Raw genomic sequence first — 23,001 nt, forward strand, 5'->3', positions numbered from 1 at the left:
GCTTACCTTTCAAATGTCCTAAACAAGGCCTGCCAATAGAGAGGGTCCTTTTGAAAGGAACTGGAAGGGTCGCAGAGGAGACGGCTTTGTTAGAGCTGAAATCTTCAGCTCTTTAAATGTTAGAAAACGCCATTTCAGATCAAAACAGTTTAAATACTATAGTTGTGCCTTTCACTTAAAAGGATCACAACATTTCTTGTCAAGAAAAATCCTTCCATCTTCAATCCAAACCATTCTTGTGCATCATTAATATTCATGGCAGTGGGCAAACCATTTTTAGCAAATAAAACAACTCAAGGTACAGGCATATAAAATGCCACTGAAATATTTACTTATAGTGTTCGCTATATTACATAAACTGGCTCACTACAGTTCTGCCCACATGCCTCCCAATTGATTTAAACACTGTTTATTCATATTCTTTTAAGCTGTTGCCCTCATTATTAAACAACACAAGCGCAAACCGTGGACACCTTACACGCTGGGTTTCCCAGAATGCACTCCAGGGTTTATAAACTCCTCCCTCTTACCTGTTGGGAATTAACCCTTGCCTTTCCAGGAGCTCAGACAGGACTAGTTTTAGGAAACAACCTGTGGGCTTAATCACTTGTGTGGGAACTAGCTCTTTAGGTCTTACCATTAGTCCGAGGTCTCGATCATTAGCTATTAGTTCTTGACTGTCAGTTTCTCACCGTCCGAATATTCTGTTTCTCCTACTGTATGGCTAGGCAACTTTCGCTATGAAAGATCTCAAGAGCTGAACTAAGACCAATTTTAGAATATTCAAAATTAGGTGCAAGTCCCAGCTAAAAGACGACTAAGGTATTTTTGGTATAAAAAAATTCCCTTAAAGAATGAATACTTAGTTGTATACTTTAGACAGTTTAATATTCATGTTTGTAAAAGCTCTTTTTTTCTAAAAAAAAAAAAAGAATCCAGCGAAACAGCAATCTATATCACAGACCTCTGTGAGGATAACTTTGATCTTAACTTGTGTCTTTCACAGTGGTACTGTAACAGGGACAAGACCAGGATAACATTGAACAGTCATGACAAGACCAGTCATCACATGCTCGCTAAGCAATTCAGCAAGACATAACTCAATAAAGAATCCCAGTCTTAGCCAGAACACCGCTGAGTCATGTCAGCAGCTTTTTGCTTTGATGCCATAAGTACTGTATGTCCTGAACATACAAACACTGGGAAAAATACATCTACAGTGCACCCAGTCATTCAGCGAGATTTAGAATTGTGTCTGAGCTTTCTGTTTACTTACGGGATTAAAGCACTTGTTTTCAGAGCAATTTGTATTGCAGCTTAGTGACAATTCTTACACCTCACAGGCACATTAAGTTACTCAGGGGGCTTTACCATTTACAGCTGGTTACAGACAGTGGCATCTTCTAAGCTGCAACTGTAATACACAGCGAAGCTGGACACAGGCCATTTCTAAATTCTCAATACTTTCGACCTACAGTACTCAAAAGGAAGTTCTATATTAGTAGTTATAGTGAATTCTACAACTCTGGCTGCTTAAACAGTAGTACAGTACACTGCAGACAGTCCCTGTTTATATTCCTTAAAATGAGACTGTGTTAAAATAGAGGTGGCCCACATGTCATTACCCTGCAGGAGGGAGATAAAACTCAAGAGCAATAACTAGACTTTAAAGTGTCAGTGTCATACTGACTCAATTAGGCTGCCAATAACTCAGTGCAAATAGGACCCACAGACTAGTGAAGATGGAAAAAAAACTGTTCTTTTTCTGATGGGAAAATGTCCCACAGTGCATCATTGAACACTAATTTTAAGTTACTCAGAGTGACCCACATGTTCATTTTACATCATTTCATTTGTCATATGACATTTCACTGGATCCTTTCTAGTAGCTGCATTGAGGATGAATAGCAGATAAAAGAAACACAGCCAGTGTGTGATGACAGAGTAAATAATGGTTCTGTTACCCATGACATTATGGTTTGGGCAGTGGGTTCTCTACAATGTTACTAATACAACCAGATAAAACTGTGTCAGAAAAAAGTGATCATGGAATTGTATTATTTTCCAAATCATAGCATTCCCCTTTGAAATAAAAAAGATTAAAACACAACCCCGTAGATGAAAAAAACAATCCTGCTACAAAGATCTGAGCAGAACATAATGTATAAGACCTGCAGGTTATTTAAAAAGCCAGGGAATTCCTGCTGTGAGAAGCCTTGAAGATACATGGAAAACGCAATCTGCTTTGTCACTGTTCTCATCCAGGAGGCAACTGCATGAATGAAATTGTCAGAACTACTAGCAGATATGGAAGGAATGCCTGGATAGGCAAGTCTACAGAAAATTATATTTTTATTAAAACTGTGAGTGCTTTAATGAAAAAGAATCAAGCTCTTTATTTTCCATTGTGCTTGCGTGAGCTGTCTGTTGGATGTGACATGAACGTACCTGTTTGGCCTCAGAAGAAGGTTATGGTTTTGACAAGTGAGCATAGAGAGGGGCTTGATTACCAGTACTGGACAGGAGGTTGAACGCATAGATTGAAGCATATAGCCTAGATTCTCAAATAAATCTGCTTCATTTGTCCAGTTCAGCCAGCTGGGGGTTTTCAGAAGTGTGATCCAGATATGTGTCCGCTATTGTAATCATTATTGCGTGACAGCAGGTAAAACACGACTTCTCACAAAATAGTTCAATGGGGCCTCCTACTTACTGGTTACTGACATGCATGAGCTAATCGAATCATCAGTCATGAAAACTCAGCAGAATTAAAGTGTAAATTCCCTAGTTATCTGCAGTGCGACGGATCATTTATTGAACACAATCGTCCCCAGTACTGCTTGGCATGATCTCTTCAGTTTAAAGATCCATATACTGTATAATAACATGCCTTCAAATCACTTAGGGAACAATCAAAATCATTATGGCTCTTATTAGCTTTTCGACAAAAAGTAAATATTATTCACTGTGTATGTTTTATCTTTTGGTGACCATGGCACGATATAGACATCTTCATAGATGAGCTAAAAAACAAAAGAACATAATATAAATCACAAATGAGGGAACAGCATTCAGCCTACTACGGTATATCTACAGTAAACTCCAAATTCATTCATATGGTACTGTACATCTGATACAATGTGGCTGAAAGTTGGATTTAGCATAAAATAAAGGCATTGTACTTTCAGTATTTGTTGCGGAAACTAAAACACAAGAATTGAAAGATCATTAGTAATGGATGGAAAAAAAAACAACTGTCCAATTAATTACAAAATCGACCATCGCCAAGAGATTCAAGGTCATTGGGATGGGTTGCTACTCTGCAAGGAAGAGGATGGATGACTACTTCAACTAGTTGTGTGTCAGGAATTCTACAGTAACTGACATCGATTGACAACAAGCCTTGCACTCCAGACATCTCTTGTGTCATCAGGATACAATGTCCCCTAGACCTCAGCTCGAACGGACCATAGGATTCAAAGCCTGTGGCAGAGCTCCACGATACGATAAGAAGAAAGGACAAGAATTTGCCAGACATTAATTAAATAATTGCCAGGGCAAATGGCACATAATATGATTGATCGAAACACAGATTGAGCTTCTAGACAAGCTCACTAGTAGATTGATTAACTTAGAAATAAATGAGGTTCATGTTAATGAACCATAAACCCACCGCCTGTAGTTGGCATGGAGAGTAACTGCTGGGTCTGTGACCCTCACGGATTTATTTTCAACTAGAAGTTTTTGTTCTCTACCTCTCCATGCCCAGTGGTTGTATACTGATGTTATATTTAATACTTGTAAAGTGGCTCATTCTGTTGCCCTCTACAAATAATCAACAGTTCATATACAATTTATGAATGGAATAACAGGACGAAGGTTTCAATAAACACCAAAGATATGCTTTTCAATCCGTTCTCAAGAGCCGGTGAGATAATAAAAGACATTCTGAAACTTTAATAGCCATCTCTCTACGCCTGTCACTGCTGGACCCATCACAGCAAACGGACACACGTCACTGTTAAGTGTGCAGTTTCCATACATGCAGTTCCTGTAACTTACAATAGAAACCATACCAAGAAAGAAAACCCGGTTAATGGTTTATCTTTAATTTGTCCTTGAATGCCAATAAAGTTATGGCTGTGAAATTTGATTTAACTGCCTTCATTAAAATCCATATAAAGTGGTGCCAATCAAGCTCTAGCCTGTAGTCCTGTTATCGACCGGAAAGGAGACCTACAACAGAGGTCATGCTTGATTTCATTGGAACCCTGCAATATTACTAGTTTCCTCTTCACCCCCATTCTTCTGAATGAATCTGTATATAAAAAGAAAATATTAAGGGTTGTATTAGGAAACAGGGAAATACTTCAGAGGCCGAGAGACTTTTTTCTCCTTTATCTCTACACATCCATTATACAAAATAATCCATCTGGAGCAAGCATTCCTGTGCCAGTTTGTAAAAGTAATTAATTACGACTTCAGTACTGCTTAGATGATGTTGGGCATGCAATGATTTATGGCACCCTTTTAAGTAATTCAAGTGGTAGATAGTCCATATTAAACGTGAGAAATGCTGAGCAGAGGGATTCCTTTAACTTCTCTGAGCTAAATAACTATATATTTAGCTAAGGTCATTCTTCAAGCAGGTAATCTATAAAAAGACACTTATCTGCTATCTCCAAGTTACTTATTTTTTAAGTCTCTTTAAAAAAGATTTTGTTTCCCGTGTTTCTCTGCTCGTATTCAGAAAGAGGAAAAGTAGTGTACCCGGACCAACAATTTAAAAACAAGAATTTAACTTTCACTGCATTGGGTAAAACGTAAATATTTCAAAGAAGGGCTTTTTGCTTCATGCTGTCTGTTGTTTCCAAATTAATGCTCGGTTATTAAAATATACATTGCAAGCTGGAAACTCCTTAAATACAGTCATTACGAACATCTAAACCCAAAAGACAAAATCCACTTGGGCAATTTTAAATTCTTACCAGGATTGTGCTGAAAATCATGCACACATAGAAGAGGCCCTTTCTGTCCTTGTCCCCATAGAATCATGTCCTGCTACCTTAATCATTTTTTATCTTAATTACCTATTAATTTCATCAGATATTCATGCATATTCATCAGAGAGTTGAGTATACTGTATGTCTCTGTCATTTGAATTTATGTTAAAAGCTGCAGAAATACCACTGATTGAGGCTTTGCAAAGCACAGATCCTTTACATAAAAATAAATATGCCAAAGTCATTTAGTAGAAGGCCTTTTTAACCCAAAGCCAAAGTGTAAGGCCTTTTAAGGACTATGAAACAGAAATGTGTGCAAGAAAACTATAAATTGAACCGTGAAATGTTTACAAAGTCAGTAAAAGCCAAACTGTTAGTAGACTGCACAGATAAAATTTTGAGGGCTGTGGTAAATGTTTCAAATAAATGGCATGCTACAGTGTCCATCTTGCAAGTTCTTCAAAAAGCTCCGGCTTTTGGAATACTGTTGCACCCGATAAGCTGCAAGATGAGAAATTACTTCAGTAGCATGAAGGACAGACAGCTGTGTAAACCAGCAATTCCCAGTATCTTTCATTTTGAGACACATATCAGTTTTTGTGTAATGTACTTTTTTTTAAATACATTTTTTGGAGCAATAAATTACCATCAGTTTTCTGACTGCTTTTTCTTGCTTGATGAAAAAAAAAACAGGATCTCTATTCCTTGAAAGAAAACAGGGTACTGGCTTTAACAACATGGCTGGGTCACTTGTTTCAGACTTCCCCAAAACCCTTTGTGGAATGAGGTGGTGTTCTGTATTTTTACTTCCAGGTAGTGAATTCTGTAGCATTTGTTCATGGTGATGGAAAGTGAGGTTTAGAAACTGCAAATACCTATGTGTTTTGCACATAGGTTCCATACATCTCTGCATTTTCTCATTCAAATCAGTGATATGGTTTATTTGTTGCTATTCAATTGTATCAAACAAATGAAAATTCCATTACTTACTTTATTACAATATGTGCACACAGTTAATGGAGACAGTGTACTTGTTAGAGGAATTGTACATAAATAGAATAAACATGATAGAACACAGCATTTCTACACATTTTTCAACAGCAAATGAGACCAACTCAAATGTGCCAAATGGTCTCATTTTATTTTTGTTCTGATTTGTGAAAATTGCCCAGGAATCATATGGACAACAATGAATGATCACAAACAGGGAAATATTATAAGAAGATATCGCTAATTAAAAGTGTGTGTAAAAATCACAACCTACTGTATGTGCCACTGTTAAGCTCATTCTCATGTTCCTACAGTAACGTACTATAAGTGCTCATTGATATCCTTAAGAAATGGTGGCAGCTTTTTTATCGGGATGTGATCTTAATTTTTATAATAGCGAAGTGAAGAGTATTTTCACCCTTTTCAATCCAATTATTCACAGCATCTAATTAATTACAGACTAGGTCTTACTCATAATACTATTTAGTGAAAAAAGTAAAGTTACATATTTAGGGCAACAGTGAAAATTAGCTGTATTTTCATCTTTTCCAATCACACAGACACCATATTCTCAATGAAAAACAATATGAAACAACACATTTTCTTGTGGTTGAAATGGAAATGATACTTTTTAAATTATTTGTTTAAATTAGTCTTCAGTGACAATGACTATAACTTAAAAACAGGAATTATGAGTACATTAATTGGTTAATAGTATAAACATAGTCACTTGTACTACTGATAATTTTTAGCTTCAAGCTCAGTGTTTTTTTTCCCCAACTAAACTTTATCAGTTGGTAAGAACTACTGGATTAGGATTTCAGATGCTGCAAGTATTCACCTATAGATACAGTATTCATAGAAATTGGCAGAAAGAGCCTTTATTAGAAAAATGAAACTTTTACTTATTTACATTTTTACATCTTGTTACTTTGACATTTCCTTCAGTGACAGAGTATTTACATTTCACAAGAAACATCCAAAACCCATTCCCTTAGCATCTTCTATATATACGAAAATGAGAATAACACAATATAGCTTAAAGACAACCATGGTACCTACTCTAGTTTCATGTTACAAAGGGTGTGAAGAATGTAATTCAGACAGAATAGGAGATATGTTTAAAACCATCCCATTAAAATTAGTACTTTCTCATGCAATTAGCCAAAAGCAGAAATTAATCAAGTTTGTGTCAGCTTTGAATTTAGTGATAAGTTAGACCTTACAATAAATAAAAGTAATTGTTATACACACACAAGTGATAATGCTTTTTTACCAAAGATATATATTTTTTTCTTTTCAGGCTGTAGGCCGCATGATCTCTGTGATAACTATCTTATGATCACACAATGGCCCTTTAAAGTATAAAACATCTTCTAAAATAATTTCTACTTTAAACAGCTACGTAAAGTATGAATGCAATGCAAAAAGAGAAAAAAGATTATTTAGTAGTAACCACAAGTTATTTTTTTTCAAACAATTGCTTCCTCTAGTGTGAATCCTATAAAATCTCATTTTTACACAAAATCAAAGTGTTAGCTCTGCTTTTTAGAAGTGCAAATAGCCCAGCAGCTCTGTGAACATACTGTACATGCAACCATTTTTAATGTTAAAAAACCACCTCGTGCTTAATTATTCACCACTTCTTCATGAGGTCCAGTTCATACCAGCGTCTCGTTCTGCGCTCCACATTACTTGCCAAATAACGGGAACCTCTTCAGAAAAGGACATTTTTAAAAGGCAAGTGCGATACAAATGAGAACCAGTCATGAATCATTCATCACTGCATGGGCCAACATCCTACTCAATCAAATGTTAAGATGACTTGTTGCTAAATCAAAGCATAAAGTCTAAAAACTCATTTTAACTATAGGAACTTAAAATGTTAAGCTATGCGGTATTTGAACTAAGGATGCATGCATAAACACATCACTGTTTCGTTTTCAAGGTGGTTGAGTGGACAGCAGGCCTTTCACTGCCCTGCCTGTATTAGGCAGAAACCTAGTGCTTAATTAGAGAGACTTAGTGCTTAGCTCAGTTCCACTCCATCGGATAGAAATAAGCGGTCAATGGCAAAAAATCACCAACAGCTATCATCAAGGGCAAGGCGTGGCACTTGTGCTTGAAAGATATGTGTATTTAAAATCCTCCAGTAAATACTGCAGGGCAGCACAGAATAGTAGATAGGGCTTTAGATTCCTAGTTGAAGTGTTGCAGACAAATCCATCTTATGGCCTGGACCCTGGAGAGTGGTATTTCACCCCGATTAAAGCAATTCGCCATCTTGTAACAATGGTGAATAGCAATGCAACTCCACTCCATCTAATACTGTAGTTACAAGGATAAGCTCCAGGATAATGCGCAATAACGAGCCTCCAGTCTTTGGTATGGACTTTATTCTCGAATAAATACTTGGGGAAAGCCCTGAGGAGCGATCAAGGAGGAATTAGGAAAAAGGGTACATCCCTTTCATGCTTCATTCCCTTTCTAAGGGAATGTGGGGGAAATACTGTAAAATAGCGCATGGCCAGTTTTGGAAAAATATGGAATATTCAGATGCAAACCCTGCCACTGTCTGCAGGTGCAAGCTTCACTGCGCACTGGGATCTAAATGTGAGAGAAACATCCAATGCAGGACATGTCAATCAAACACGAACAGTATTTAATAATCCCCTGTGACGCGAAACCTTTAACAATTACATTCACTATTTTCCTGAAAGTTCTACAACCAGGTCTTCCCTGGATTTGATTCTTCTTCTGTTTGGATTTTGTTATTGTTGCGCTATAGAGAATCTATATGTTTAATACTCCACAGACTAATGCCCTAACGTCTTCCAGAGTAATTATAGAATTATATTGGAATGACATGTTGATTCAATCATCTTATGCATCTGTTGTACAGTGCACATTTACTCAATACATATTAGAAAATAAGGCAGGTATAGGTTGTGATCAAATGGTAGCAATATCGGTGAGGTTTAGGTTGTGATAAAACCAAATTGGTAGCAATACTGTGATAATTCAGCCAGATACACTACAGTACATATATAGAAAGGGAAGTATCTGTTTTTTTTACTTTAAAACAGACTGGATGCAATGCCAATTCTCTGCAATCAATAGTGCTAAAATTAAAGTCCCTTGAATCTGTTTGAATATACACTGTACACAGCATTACTGCTTTGGTTTTGTCTGATCTGGTCTCTGATTAATTAAGCAGTAAATGGATAAAATGCATCTTGATCTTTCAATCATTTGACTGCACACTTATGCTTTGGAGCGGGACTAACTCCTTATCTCAGCTCATGGCTTTTGCCTTCACTGTGAGTTCCTGACTGAGGGCTCCTGAGGTGTGACCAGCAAATGTTTTCCTGCATGCAAATTCCGTGCTTTAGGTTACAAATCACATCCATTTAGACATAATGTACAAGAGACAGGGCCCTAGCAGTCATTCAGTTACAGATGAGAAAGTACTAATTGTTCCATGTATGAAAAGCCTATTTTTTCTGTTAACTGACTAATAACTGTTCTTAATACTCTAATTATTTTCTTAAATAACGTTCTCATTTGCACATACTAAATTTCACAATTGGCACTATATTACAAAAGCTATTTATACTCAGTTGTAGATCGTATCAGAATGGCGTCATTTATTTTAAAAATATGGCAAAATAATAAAACACATTTGTTCCTTAGTTTCTTACAGTAATTAGTGATGTACACTGCACTGACAAAGACAGAGTTCTGCTGTAATTCTGTCTGTATCAATCAAATCAAGAACTTCCACTGTTATATAGTGTTCTGGCTAATTCTAAGCCTAAGCAAAGTTACTGTCTTTCTGTCCTCACTCTCCATAGTGTTCCTATACATTCCGATCAGTAAAAGACCCAGACATGATGAACAGAGAGAATGTAAATACAAACTGTTAAAATGGTACCTTGGATGTTTGCTCATATTGTATATAGCTGACTGGTGCAAAACAGCCTCTCTTCAGCACTACAGCGCTGCAGACATGCCTGATGCAAGCCCGCCTGGAATTAGGTTGAGGATATTTAAAAGCATGTCTCCCTACACCCTCTCCAAACCCAAGCTTATTAAAGCCCAAAGCTGTGATCCATGTCTGTCAGATAAGTGGAAAATCAAAGTCCTCCCTTTTGGTGTCACTTAAATGTAGATATTGTACACGCTGTTCTAGAGAAATTAGGTGCTTACTATAAAGATTTCCATGATATTCACACATAAAAATAAAAGTTTGTACTCTATATAATAGTTATTTTCAAGACAACAAAGTCCTTTTATGCTCATTTACAAGTGATTTACAAGTGCCTAAATTCAAAATATTTCTTTTAAGCCTTTTATTACATTAAAAAAATAATATTACAGCAATCAATGAATGGAAAACTAAACAAATGAGGTCATATCTTTGGAGGGATTGCAGGGCTACTGTTATAGGCAAATAAGAATCTGAAGAATCTGCAAATATTTGACCTCCGTGTAGGAGAAAAAAAAACAACAACAATAAAACATATTGGTAGCAATACTGATGATACAGCCAGTCAAACAAGGAAGAGCTAGGACATATATAGCCTACAGTATGGACCATTACCATAGAGGAAAGTATCCACCTTTGGCCAATACTGGAAAACAGACTGGATGCAATGCAAATTCTCTGCAGTATATGCAACCAATAGTATTATAGTGTTTAAACTAAAGTCATGTGAATTTCTTTCAATATACACTGTATACATTACATATACACACACCATGTTACATCATGGTAACACTGTATAAACCATCAGTGCTCAGAAAAGTCTAAAAACCTATTAAACAAATTACAGGTAGGATTTAAGCATGCCAGTATTATTTAATATGCAAATAAACTACTTTTGTTAGACTAGGGTTATTGAAACATTTAAAACAAACAAATTAATTTATTATAATAATGGATAACTAACACTGTGAAATTAATGCATACCTATCATGGACTACACAGGAAATTGATTTCTTACAGGTGTGTATTGCTCTAATATCAACTTTTTAAAAGCAGCATTCATACATAATCATACATAATTCGAGCCATGGAAGTACAGTTTGTAACCATTCTGGTGGAACAATCATCACACTGAACTTTTCTCTTAACAATGGGTAAGCTGAAAGAAATTCAAAACCAGAGTAAAGGATGTCCTGTGTGGAAAAAAGTGACATTTTCTAAAAATATTAAAACTTTACAGAATGTATAACATAGTGGAAATCTGGACATAAAAGGTCATTTATGTACTTTTTATTTGATTAATTCCTATTTTATTTTTCTGATGCTGTAACAAAGATCAAATGTAATATAAGCATCCTAAGAAAAATACAGAAAATCTGCTTGTAAAGACAAATATTCTGGATTACTGAAAATAAAAATAAATGACTCCACGGTAAATAAGACACTAATTAAAGATTAATCTTATACTGTATACCATACAGAAAAGAATATGTTGTGTTCTTGTGCTGTTGTTAAGAGTATTTAACTCTTAATGATGGGCTGTGAATAAAATGATTGTAGACCGAACACAATGACATAAATTTAAATTAAATGCTTCCTGTATTTCAAGAGTTGTCTTACAATATTCCCTTGGTAATGTTCCAGAACAATTCACAGGAAGACAAGTGTTTGGAAGACTTCAGGGAGTAAACAAAAGCAGAATTAAAATGTAGAGTACGCTGTACATACTGTAATCTTGTGGTGCATTGGTTCAGTACACTCATACTAGAGTTACAGTTGTGTGTGACATTAAATTGAGCAAGCCTGATTGAAACAAATCCTTCTCCTGAGAAATATGACCTGTTAAACGATGAAACTGAATTAGTTTTATTAACATGTACTGTACACACTGAGGAACACAGCCTCCAATCCTGACTCTGAAGAGTTCCAGTCCAGTCAGTCTTACTGAATACCCTAAATCACCATTTTCTAGAACCCTAGTAATTATTGATACATTAGGAAAGCAGTTTGTTTATCTTAGGGAAATCCTTGAAGACTTAATGGAATTCAGACTGTTGTTAAAATATTTTAGATAAAATTTACAACAAAGTGCTAAGTTAAATGTTCAGAAATTGCAGCTCTCCAAGACCAGTACAGCAGACATCTGCTGTGCCGTACCTCGTTTCCGAGATATCCAGATGTCCAGATTCCAAGTCACCTGATCGATATGATCATTCAAGATTCATCACCACATCTTCAGTTCTATTTCGTGTAAAACTTTGCTGTACCAAGCAATTGTTGCATAATAAAATGTAAAATTTAATTAGTTTGCAAAGTATACAAGTGCAGTTTGGTAGGACAATCTTCCTATTACACCACAAAACATATTTTGCTGATAAATTTTAATCTTTTCTGTTTCCACATACAATTCAGTTGAAATTTTTATTACAATACTTGAAAGTGAAGAAACTATCGTTCCACACATGTGACAGATTTACAATAATTTGCAGGATATTTGCGCTGGTTATTTGCTTTTTTGTTTTAGGGGAGCAGTTTTGTGTGTGTTTTTCTAGAACATTTTGCATACTTAAAATTGACCATGCCAGAACTGACACTGATATGTCTCTTTGATTATACCTAGGGCGTCTAGAAAATTCATCTTTGTGTGCATGCTGTTTCATTCAAAATGTGTGTCACCGTCCTTCATCCCTCCTTCAGGTAAAAAGAAAAGAAAATTTAGAAAGCAAAATCTTAATGGCAGCCATTCCATTAAAGAAATGCAGAATGAATTCAAAATTAAAATGCAGCCTTTATCACAGTGTACAGTTCCTAAATAAGCTCAGTGAAAAAAAAACATTTTTGAAGTGCATTTTAGTAATAAAATTGTGATAATGTTTTAGAGCATCAGCTTCTTTATTACCCTGTTTTAGATATAGAAACTGGATTGAAAGCATCCCATATTTAATGATATCCTGCAAATGTTCGCCTTCAGTGCTTAGATTACAGAAATTTATTTGAAAAATATCAATACATCAGGCTGCTTTATTAAACACTGGTCAATTTGCAATTGCACAAATATCCATCCTCACTCAGAAAAAAAACATTTCTTTTAAAAGTATTTTTCTTTCCCTGATACCGAAATAATTCATGCAAAAAAGATGCTCTTGACTGTTAAAATAATACTTGAGAAAATTAAGACGTGATATTTGCTATTGGTTTAGGTATGCTAGTAAAGTCTGCTTAATTCTAAACCATTTTAAACAGGGATTAAAAAGCCACCTTCCCATATCTACAGGAATATGATAAAGATGTGTTTGTTCATTGTGTTGTACCATTCATCAAGTACCACCAGTTGCATTTTGTTCATAACTGTATACCTGAACTGTATACTCCAAAATCACTTTTTCCCTTCATCGGAGAATGAAATCTTCCACTCTTACAGTATCTCTTTGTATATGACACATCAAACCCTGCACCTAAGATATTGTATCTCCAAAGCCAGTACAGGTTTGATTTTTGCTTAAAGCCACCGTTAAGTTAAAGTTTGGAAGAAACTTCAAGTGGTCCATCTGCATCGCCAGTAAGTCATTAGGAAGACGTTGAATTGGTACTTTATGCCAACTGGAGGGCCAACTGGCACCTTCGACCTTCAGGACTTGAACAACACCCCCTTCTAGACAGTCCACACATCATTTTGCTAATAAAAGACCTCTGTCTTTTTCCCAAATACCACGTGTCCAAAAACATCACCACATATAAATTAAAAGATTGAAAACCTTTGGCAAGCCCCGTATGGCATTAACATATTGATAAATGAAAAGAACCTGGAAGTGCAGAGAGCATCATGGGCAGAAAATGGGGCGATTATCCGGTCCATTTCTTGTCTTTCTTTACTTTTCTGTCTAGAGAGTCTTGGGTGCTTTTAATTTACATGTGGATGACTATGGCATCTTAATGTGGAATAATACGGAACAGGGTGAATGAAAAGTTAAACGTCTGACTCAATACTAGGCATTTTCTTGTACACGCGTCTATTGCTACAGGAATTGAGAACCCGGGGAGCTGAGTATGCACTAGTCTTGTTTGCTACATAAGGCATCGCATGCTCTGAAATGTATATGTCATTTGGGACCCGACCATCCCTGGAACAGTAGGAGGCTGTCGACTTCACAGAAGACCTCAGGTTGTTGTCGTTCCTTGATTTTACTGGCACCAGCTGTTTATAAATGTCCGAGGAGCTCCTTCCGTGGACCAGACGTTGGTCCTCCCGGAGGGAGTGGAGGAAGGGGTTCTCTGAGGTGTGGTCCGGGTACAGTGACTTGCTGCGTTTGCTCTCCTCCAGGTTGTGGTTAAAGAGCATCGACTTGCTGCTGAACAGTTTGTCAGGCTTCATGCTGAACATATTTGCATAAGGACTGTCCTCTAGAAACCTGTCCTTCTCCTTCAAGCTCACACTCCGTGCCGGTCGGCCAAGGTCGATGTCCTTGGGCTTCTCAAGGATATTGTCAAAAGAATGCTGTCTGCTGAGCCTGAGTCTATTCCTCTTCTGTACATGTGGGCCATCAGTCTGAGGCCAGTAATGACTGAACATTTCATCCTGATTCAGAGGGCTGATGGCTTCCTGAAGCATTTGATCTTCACTTATATCATACAAGTTTCCCATGTGCAGACAAGCCTCACAGCGGTTGTAAGGTGATCTGACAGCGAAGTGCCCTGAATAATTTGGTACCTTGGACAAGCAGCTCCTACAATGAGTCTGTTTGTACCTATCGTTTGTCTCATGAGGGCTCACATTCTTTTCTTTCAAACTGTAATGCTTGGAATACAGGTTGTATTTATTTTCATTGTTGGGAGTGATGTCATCAGCATGAAGCGGGCTGCTGTTGAGATGGATGACTGGTTCAGGCTTCCTGTAATTGTCATTGTGGTCCTGGTACATTTCGGAATATTCCAGATCTTCAGGCAGCGCCCTATTTTCCCTGAAATGGTGCTGGTCCGTGTGCAAACCCAGCTCCCTCTCGGTATCTATAGTATATATCTTCGACCCCCCTTGCTTGCTTTTTAAGTAGGACAGCTCCACTTCGCTACAGTCCCGAGGGTATTTCGATGTCACGGATCTTTTTTTTAAATTATCCTTGGGCTTGTGGTGCTTCTGGTTGTTGTCGGGATCCTTGTAGGACTGTGCCCGGCTCGAGCAGTCGGAGATGTCGGATTGGGCTGCCTCCTCTGGCAGGTATCTCTGGCTCTTCATAGACATCCGGGGGTCGGGGGGAAGGGTATCCTGAACCGAGCCCTGGCTTTGCCGCAGAGTCTCCACAGACTTCTTCCACAGCTGCCGGGGCTTGGTAGTGCCCGGGGTGGCATCGGCACTGACTGCGACTTCCACTGTGTTGGGGTTCGACTCATTCAGGGTCAGAGGGTGCTGGCCTTGGAAAACGTAGTTGTTCAGATTGTCTTTGTGCCGGTTCCCCATGAAGGTCTGCAGGTCACTCCCAGTTTCACCGTAAAGAGCCTCCTTCGGGGGGTAGCTCCGGTTGTCAGCATAGAGGAAATTGCCTTTGTCAACCACCATGTCCATCATCATGGGCCCACCATGCATGTAATCAGTAGCACGTTTAGGGGAGTTAATCCGTGAAGCATTGAGGTTTGACATGGTGGTCATATTTTTGGCAGACTTGATTAACTTTAACATATTGGCCTGAGGACTGCTGAAGTCCAAATCAGAGGATTTCTTTTTTTCTTCAATGTGTACGCCGTGAATGCAGCTCCATATGCCCTGTAGAAAAAGAAATAAACTTTTTTGACCAAATAAAAAGCATGGTTTCTCCTTTCAGAAGAAAAACGGTATATCCCTTAAGGGTCAGCTTTAAGGATCAGTACTATTGATCAAAGGATAAAAAAGCAGTTGGGAAAATGTATTTTATGGGGTTAATTTGGCTAGATAATTTAACTGAACACAGGATTTAATTGCTGACTAACTTATTAATGATTTCTTCAACAAAAGATAAGAATAAACATATCACAAGTAATAAGTTATCTTAATTGAACAATGTTTTCTCTATTAATTAAGTTTGGTTATCACTGGAATGATTAAAGAACCAGCAAGGCACAGACAAAAGCAACATCACTGTTTCACTAAGGTGTAAAGCATTGAGCTGCTTGTACTGTAGTTCACTGGAACAGTTTAAGATCACATTCTGAAAGAATAACTGCAAATCGTTTCAACATTCTGGAGGCATAGAACTACACAGAAAATGTAAAGATCTTGGTTCAGAGATACTAAATATTTAATTTATACAGAAAAAGAAATGTACATTTGGGTATCTTTAAACTGAATTAGTAACTTCAGCACAATATCACATCAATGGGAAGAAAAAAAATGATTGGACATATTATGTAGCACGTTATGTATTTTGTATACAACTACAAAATATTTCTCAATGTTTCTTATCCGAAAAACATAAGTCAGGGGGAAAACATATCATTATTATCATTATTCTCTCACCATACTACTAAACAAGAACAATGTCGTTCCTTGTCACGGCATTGCAAAACTGACATAAAAGCTGATATCATCACCTTTGGTGGAAATGCAAAATCTCAAATTAAATACCTGCAAGCTGTAATTTCCAACATAAATGCAACAGAAGACATAAAGCAATCTCTAGTATAGAAAACAACCTTTTAACAATTCATTGTGTTTCATCTCCCTACAGTATTTTCTGTTTTACAACTGCAAAGCAGAATCACAATGCTTTCGACTTCAATCACTGGGGTAGCTAACTTCAGAAAGACGCAGTTTCACACTACTGCTGACAGTAACCCTCATCACTAATGTAATTTATTGAAAGTGCTAAGCACCTGGAGAAAAAAAGATGCTGCACTGTTCTGCAAATCTTCTCATGGAAAAAAAGAACTGTAGCAAACCACATTGTACAACACCATACAGCATATAGTACCAACAAACACCTGAGCTAAAGCTAATCCATTTGGAACTTTACTGTAAATACTGTACATAGCTGTTTGTGAAGACCCTACATTTTGTTATCAATTCTTAGCACAACGGACGAGCATTTTACTGAACAAATCCCGAGGTACACTACTGGCCATTCATTGATATAAAGTACATGTATCTGTACTTGGTAAACTGCCTCAATAGATATTTGAGTTATTTTTCCTTTATCCTTCCTTATTTTAAAACCATCTTATATGAACATTTTTATATTACCATTTTTGTTTTTGATTATCTTAATAATACCTCTTACACGCCATAAAGGCCCAACTTGCCAAAAATCGAAAAACAAAAAAAGCTCAGAGCTAAAATTTTCAAATTCAGTGGTGAACTTACGAGGTATCATTTACACAAAATGTGTAAGATACTCAGAACGTCCTTTACTCATTAGTAAGTCTTCTATGCAGAGCTTCATACAAGAGTCTTGTGTTGAGTAACAGTGTCTAATAAGAGCAGATCGACGGCTAAACCCTACCCTGCTTATACTGAACAGCAGCCCGGGTGTCCCACTGCAGACTCCAGTGAAGCAATATCGCAGCCTCCAGTAAAACAAATGCTCCCATATGAAGGTGATCAAACTCAGAGCCATGGCAGCAGCCAGCATGTAGAAGACCCCCGCCATGTTATCAATGTCCAGCTGACTGCTCATCACCTCATTCTTCTCGTTGTGGCAGATACCTGTCAGCCACTGTGCTTCCAGCTCCTCCATCTCCCCTGCAGGTGAAACAAAGCTCAGTGAAGGTCATCGTTTCTCTCCCCTCAAGCTCTGTATCTCTACTCAAGAGATAGGCATGAGGGCCACAGTGCTGCTCACTCAATCTTCTGAGATGGGAGACACTGTCAACTATGCAGAATTGGTGAGGAACACTCGTGCACATCCTAAGCTAATGAAAACCCTCGCGCAGAGTAGCATACACTGGCATTCAGGTCAGACGTGAGAAAATGGGACCTGATCGAAAAAGGCTTTGTTCTTTCATTAAACCTTTTTTTTTCTCTCTCTACAATGTTATTCAGGATTTTAAAGAAATAATGCAAAAGGAAAAGAATAAGGAAACAAATGACGGCCGGGCGCTACAGCTGTGCCGCTTGGTTGTGTTTTCAGTGGGTTTGACTGACACAGATACAGTAGGAGAGAGATAAAACGTGTCTTTTGAAAAAAAACGCATCACGATACGAATAGCACTTATTAAAAAGATCTTATTAAAAAGATGTGCTTATTCCCTTTTAACTCTGTGATGTAACCCCCTGAGTGTAGCTGTACGTGGGTGGTGGTGTATTCGCTGCAGCTTTGTAGACTGTGAGTCAGTAACTCCCTCTTGGGGACAGACTCTTCACATCATATTCTACGGGCAATTAGGAGTTATTGAGACAGCACGGTCACTCTCCAGCAAAGTGAAAGAGGGCGTACCATCTCCAATGATGGCCAGGATTGCCAGGTCCACCTGTCGTTTCCACGATGAGCCTTTCTGTAGAGCTATCCCATAGCCAGTAGTAGCGAAAATATATCCACTCCCAATAGTCACCAGTTTGCAGCCCTCATCCCTCCCAGCCATGTAGTTCAGGACTGCAGCATCATATATAAAAGCATCCAGTTTCCTGCAAGGAGAGAAACAGAAACGTCACTGGTCAGAACACTGAGCTTGTGCAGGTGTTGCCCTCTGTTTTTAACCCTGAAGGGCTATTTGGCTTAGGCAAATTGTAAAAGGGCAAAGAGATTTCGAAGGCCCAACTCGCCAAGCTGGCATGGTAAGAGGGTTCAAGAGACAATATGGAAGCTGCCCACTCTTACCCTGGCACATCACAAGGTGGGAAAACACCTCTTGCTAATTTTTTAAGAATTGAGTACAGGGTTCTGTTATTATCCCCTCTAATCAAATCAGTACTTTCACACAAAATTGACATTCAAAATGAAGGGATTCTGGAGAATTACATCTGTAATATAAGGCCTGTATACTGTATTTTTAATTTTTTAAGGTAACCGCTTCACTTACAATAGCGTGTTACTATATGTTACTATATATGTTTCGAAACTAAAACTATATATGAAGGTGAAAAGCTTCATCCATGTCCTGTCTTTTCACGACAAGCAGGTCAAAGAGACACATAGCTTCTGGACTGAAGGAAAAATGACACAGCTAAACTATTAGTGTACAGTATATACTGTAGTGAATTTATTTCAAATTCACCTGATATTTACACAGATTATTCTTTAGGTGGATTCAGAATCAGTTATTCCTGTTTGAGGAATCATTATTTATTTATAGTGTTATTTCATGTGTACATGAGAAGACCCAGAAAAAGAAAGGTGATCTTCAAGGTTATGCCTTCTGCAACCAGAGGAAACTGCTAGAGGTAGGTGGGCCTTTTGTTTCTTTGTCATTTGAATGTCACACAGCTAAAGAAATAGGCCAGCAAAAGTTTGAAAAGAGTCTGCTCCAGCACACAAAAGTCTGCCCACACATAGTTTTAGAGTCCAATATCTCCCCTTAGAGAGTAAGAATCATGCGCATCTTCCTTTTCACTCATTCTGCTTAACAGTCTGTTTGCAGGACTGGCATGTACTGTAGGAGTCTTCTATTGAAAAGAAGCACAAATCCGCATGTCACAATGTCATTAAAGGAGCTAATCAAATCCGATCTCTGTCATTCATCACAAAGGCTCTGTGGGCAGAATGGCTTCCTGCAATGTGATGGGTACTGGGCAGCAGACTTGCATGTAAAGCCCTGTTTGCCATTTCTTTCATTCCAAAAGGCAAGGATGCAAAAGTGCAAAATTGTGAGGGCACAACTTGGACTTTTTTGTTCAAGTTTAATAACCCACAGATAATTCAATTTCATCATTCACCTGTATAAAGTATTCATGTTAATCGTCATGGCTGTACAGATAAGATGAACAGACATGATCAGTCTTAAGCTAGCTAATTGTCAGTTTCAGTAACTTACAAAGCATTCATGAAACAATAAATGTATTCACATGAACTGCTTTTTAGTCATGAGCCTTCCACTTTCATTTAGGCTAGCCTCACGTTTCATAACTCCTCCAGGACTGTCTGATCACCATTTGGAAAGATGTTTCCATTATTTAAGGTTGTTGTACCAGGCAGTTCCTTAGCAGCTGAAGCTAATTGAGATGGAACTTGGATCCCAGAAAGATGCCCCTCAAGCACTCTTTGTACTTCCACATGAGCACACTGCCCAATCAAGATTCTGGAGAGACTACAGAGTGGCAATGTATGCCTATAGGTCATCTCACAGACTATCACAGACTGTGGCATTCCCATGTGAGAAATCCTGTCCTCCCATTCAGTGGATTACTGTCCTGAATCCAGTTCATTACTACAGTAGAGTAGAGAGAATGTAGAGAGGCAGTATACAGTACAGAGAAAGATTCACAGGAGTAAAATTATCAAACAAATTCAGATAACAGAAGGCTACTGCCTTCGTATTGTTTTATAGGATGAGCAGAATTGGATTGTCCCTGTACAAGGAACTTGGGCATGGGCAATGTAGCAAAGTAAAACCCACAGCATTCATTCTGCAAATTGTAACAGACTTTGAAATGGCCTTGATTTTCAGTCGAGTCCTCTTTTTATATTTATAAGTAAGTGAGACAGTTATTTTAAATGTAAGTAGTTCAAAGGCTAGCAGATATCAAAATAAGCCCAGCTGCAATTTTTTGCTGATCTTCAAACTTTTAAAAACTGACCTAGTTTATTCAGAATTTTGCTTAAGAGGGGACCATTTTATCAAAATAATAAATGATTGATCCAAATTTCAGAGATTAGGTTTAGTATAATTGACCTCCGTTTCAAGAGCGCCAGCAAATGTGTTTTCAGGTACAGTGGATCTTTATTTTTCAATACACTTTTATTAATATTTAGATGCTTAGGTTGATGGTTTACGAAAGCACCGCTAAATCAAGCCCGCTGTGTATAAACCTAAATCCATCAGTGTTTCTAGGCCAGGCTTTAAAAATAAATATACTTGGGAAAAGGAAATGTAAAGTTAAAAAAAAGTCTTGTATAGCCATGTGAGATGTCATGGGCTAACTAAAAGATTTCTCCTAAATGAGAGCTACTGTAGGTGTAATATATCATCTAAAAGCTTTAGAAAGATGTTTATACAGTATATAAAGGTCTTTTAATTTCCCTAGTTTTTTATTGTTTTATCCCTATTTCCTTATTTCAACTGGTGCAGTGCCTGCCTCAGCCTATAATGCCTCATACTGAATTCCTTCCTGAATCTTTTAGATTCTCTTTCATTTTATTTTCCTTGCATCTTCTTAAACCTACCCTTAAACTCTTCTATGTCCAGTCCAATTAAAATGCAACTACAGAGGCATGTTCCCTTTTTTCCAATTTCTATTCCGGAAATGCTCTAATGAACTCGCTGTGCCACACAAAGCAGACCTCTGCTTTTCACTCACAGCCATCACGAGCCATAGAGAGAGCTGCCACATTCTTCATCCCTGCTTGCTCTGATCTAATTACTGTACGACATGTTCTAATACTTCATTCCTCTTGACTCCACGTCTCAGGAGCTAGATTTTGCCTTCTTCATATCATTCATGCAACCAAATCCCCACCCCCCAAATGTTTTCAAAGGGTGGCCTTTGGTTGCTTTCTGCTACTCTTGTTAACAGCTCCAACACAAAACGGGGGAAACTGAACAAAACAGACTTTTGTCCCAGTGAACAATTTTTGAAACTTTGCTCACAAGAGTTTTGTAAAACAAAATTCTCCTAGAGAAATAAAGGAGGATTAGGGAGATATCCTTGTGGATTCCTTTGCATGAGTAACGTGACAACCCACTGCTGTAACACCACGATGAAAGAGTACGTACCCACTCTTGAGGCTGACCAGTGCATCCTGAACTCCTTTCTGGTTGTATTTGACCATGTACTGGTGCATATCAGGGTAGTTGTTCCTGATGTTCCTTTCCGTGCTCCCATTGGGAACAGTCCCAAACCGAAAGGGAGGAGAGTAGCTGTAAGGACTCTGAAACTATTTTAAGAAAAATAGAAAAATTGCATTAAGCAGTTTGGAATTAGGGCTGTGGTAGGTTAACAGGACAATGAAAAACGACTGTATGTACAGTACAGAAACGATGACAAGAATGTCATAAGATATCAAGGCAAATTTGGGGAAGTAAAATTACAATGCAACAGGACATCTCTGGAAGGAAATTAAAAAGGAAATAAGAGGCACTCTGTAAAACAAAATATGAGGTATACTGTACTTAATATAACATATAAACTTGGGAAAACATTCTATAACTTGAAACTGTCTCATTCCAGACTAGTCTTCTTGTAATCCATGCCTTCGCTCACTTTGTTTTTTCTTTTGTTGCAATATCTCTGTACACTACAATCATGCTTGCATCTCAACACAATTATTTTTTTTTACGTGCCGTTAGCAGTCCCCTTCTTTAGACACTGCTTTCAAGAAGCCAAATAAAACCTTGAATGCTGAACGCAGTCTTTACCGACTGTGACAAGCCTTGTAGCATACTCTTCTGCACGTCTGGCTATACTGATGCACCAACAGATTTTCCTTATAAAATACACATGCAGAGTCGTAGTTTCTCAATCTGATTCTTTTTCAAGTTCAGTGAAATGTGTTATCTAGGTCAGCAGTGCAGAAAAGACTTATACTAATACAATATTCTGCAAATCAAAGATATCACTTTAGAAAAACAGCAGCATTTTCAGTTATCTAATGGACTGCTACAAAGCAATGACACTTTCATTTGTGTCCGTTTCTTGTATTTGTTTGCTTGATTAACTAAGAAGCTTTCACAACATCTTGTGTCAGCTAGAGTTAAAGTATAAGCCCCAAGTCTTTTTTTAGCAAATGCATCATCTGAGATATCTGTAAACCTTTAGTTAAATAACCTACCATCTCACTGCTCATTGTGTATTCTGTACTGCAGAATGTTGCACCTGACCCTTGGTCCCGTTTATCTCCAAAAATAAATGCTGTACTCAACGAGTGAGTGTCAGGCCGCAGTGCAAAAGTGTACGTTTCCTTG

General features: G+C 37.7%; 1 protein-coding gene across 2 annotated transcripts in view; it reads right to left on the reverse strand.

Moving 5' to 3' along the window:
- Positions 1–6,125: 6,125 nt before the first annotated feature.
- grin2aa (glutamate receptor, ionotropic, N-methyl D-aspartate 2A, a) overlaps positions 6,126–23,001 on the reverse strand; it is a 111,026-nt gene continuing 94,150 nt past the window's right edge. For both annotated transcript variants that reach the window (XM_088612473.1, XM_088612472.1), the window contains exons 11-14: positions 21,814–21,974; positions 18,381–18,568; positions 17,448–17,686; positions 6,126–15,736 (exon numbers count right to left, since the gene is read on the reverse strand). In XM_088612473.1, coding sequence (XP_088468599.1) covers positions 13,949–15,736; positions 17,448–17,686; positions 18,381–18,568; positions 21,814–21,974 — 2,376 coding nt within the window. In that variant the 3' untranslated portion in view covers positions 6,126–13,948. The remainder of the gene's footprint in view (positions 15,737–17,447; positions 17,687–18,380; positions 18,569–21,813; positions 21,975–23,001) is intronic.

This window comes from Lepisosteus platostomus, chromosome 19 (assembly GCF_059453375.1).
Source record: "Lepisosteus platostomus isolate fLepPlt1 chromosome 19, fLepPlt1.hap1, whole genome shotgun sequence".
Classification (NCBI taxonomy): domain Eukaryota; kingdom Metazoa; phylum Chordata; class Actinopteri; order Semionotiformes; family Lepisosteidae; genus Lepisosteus; species Lepisosteus platostomus.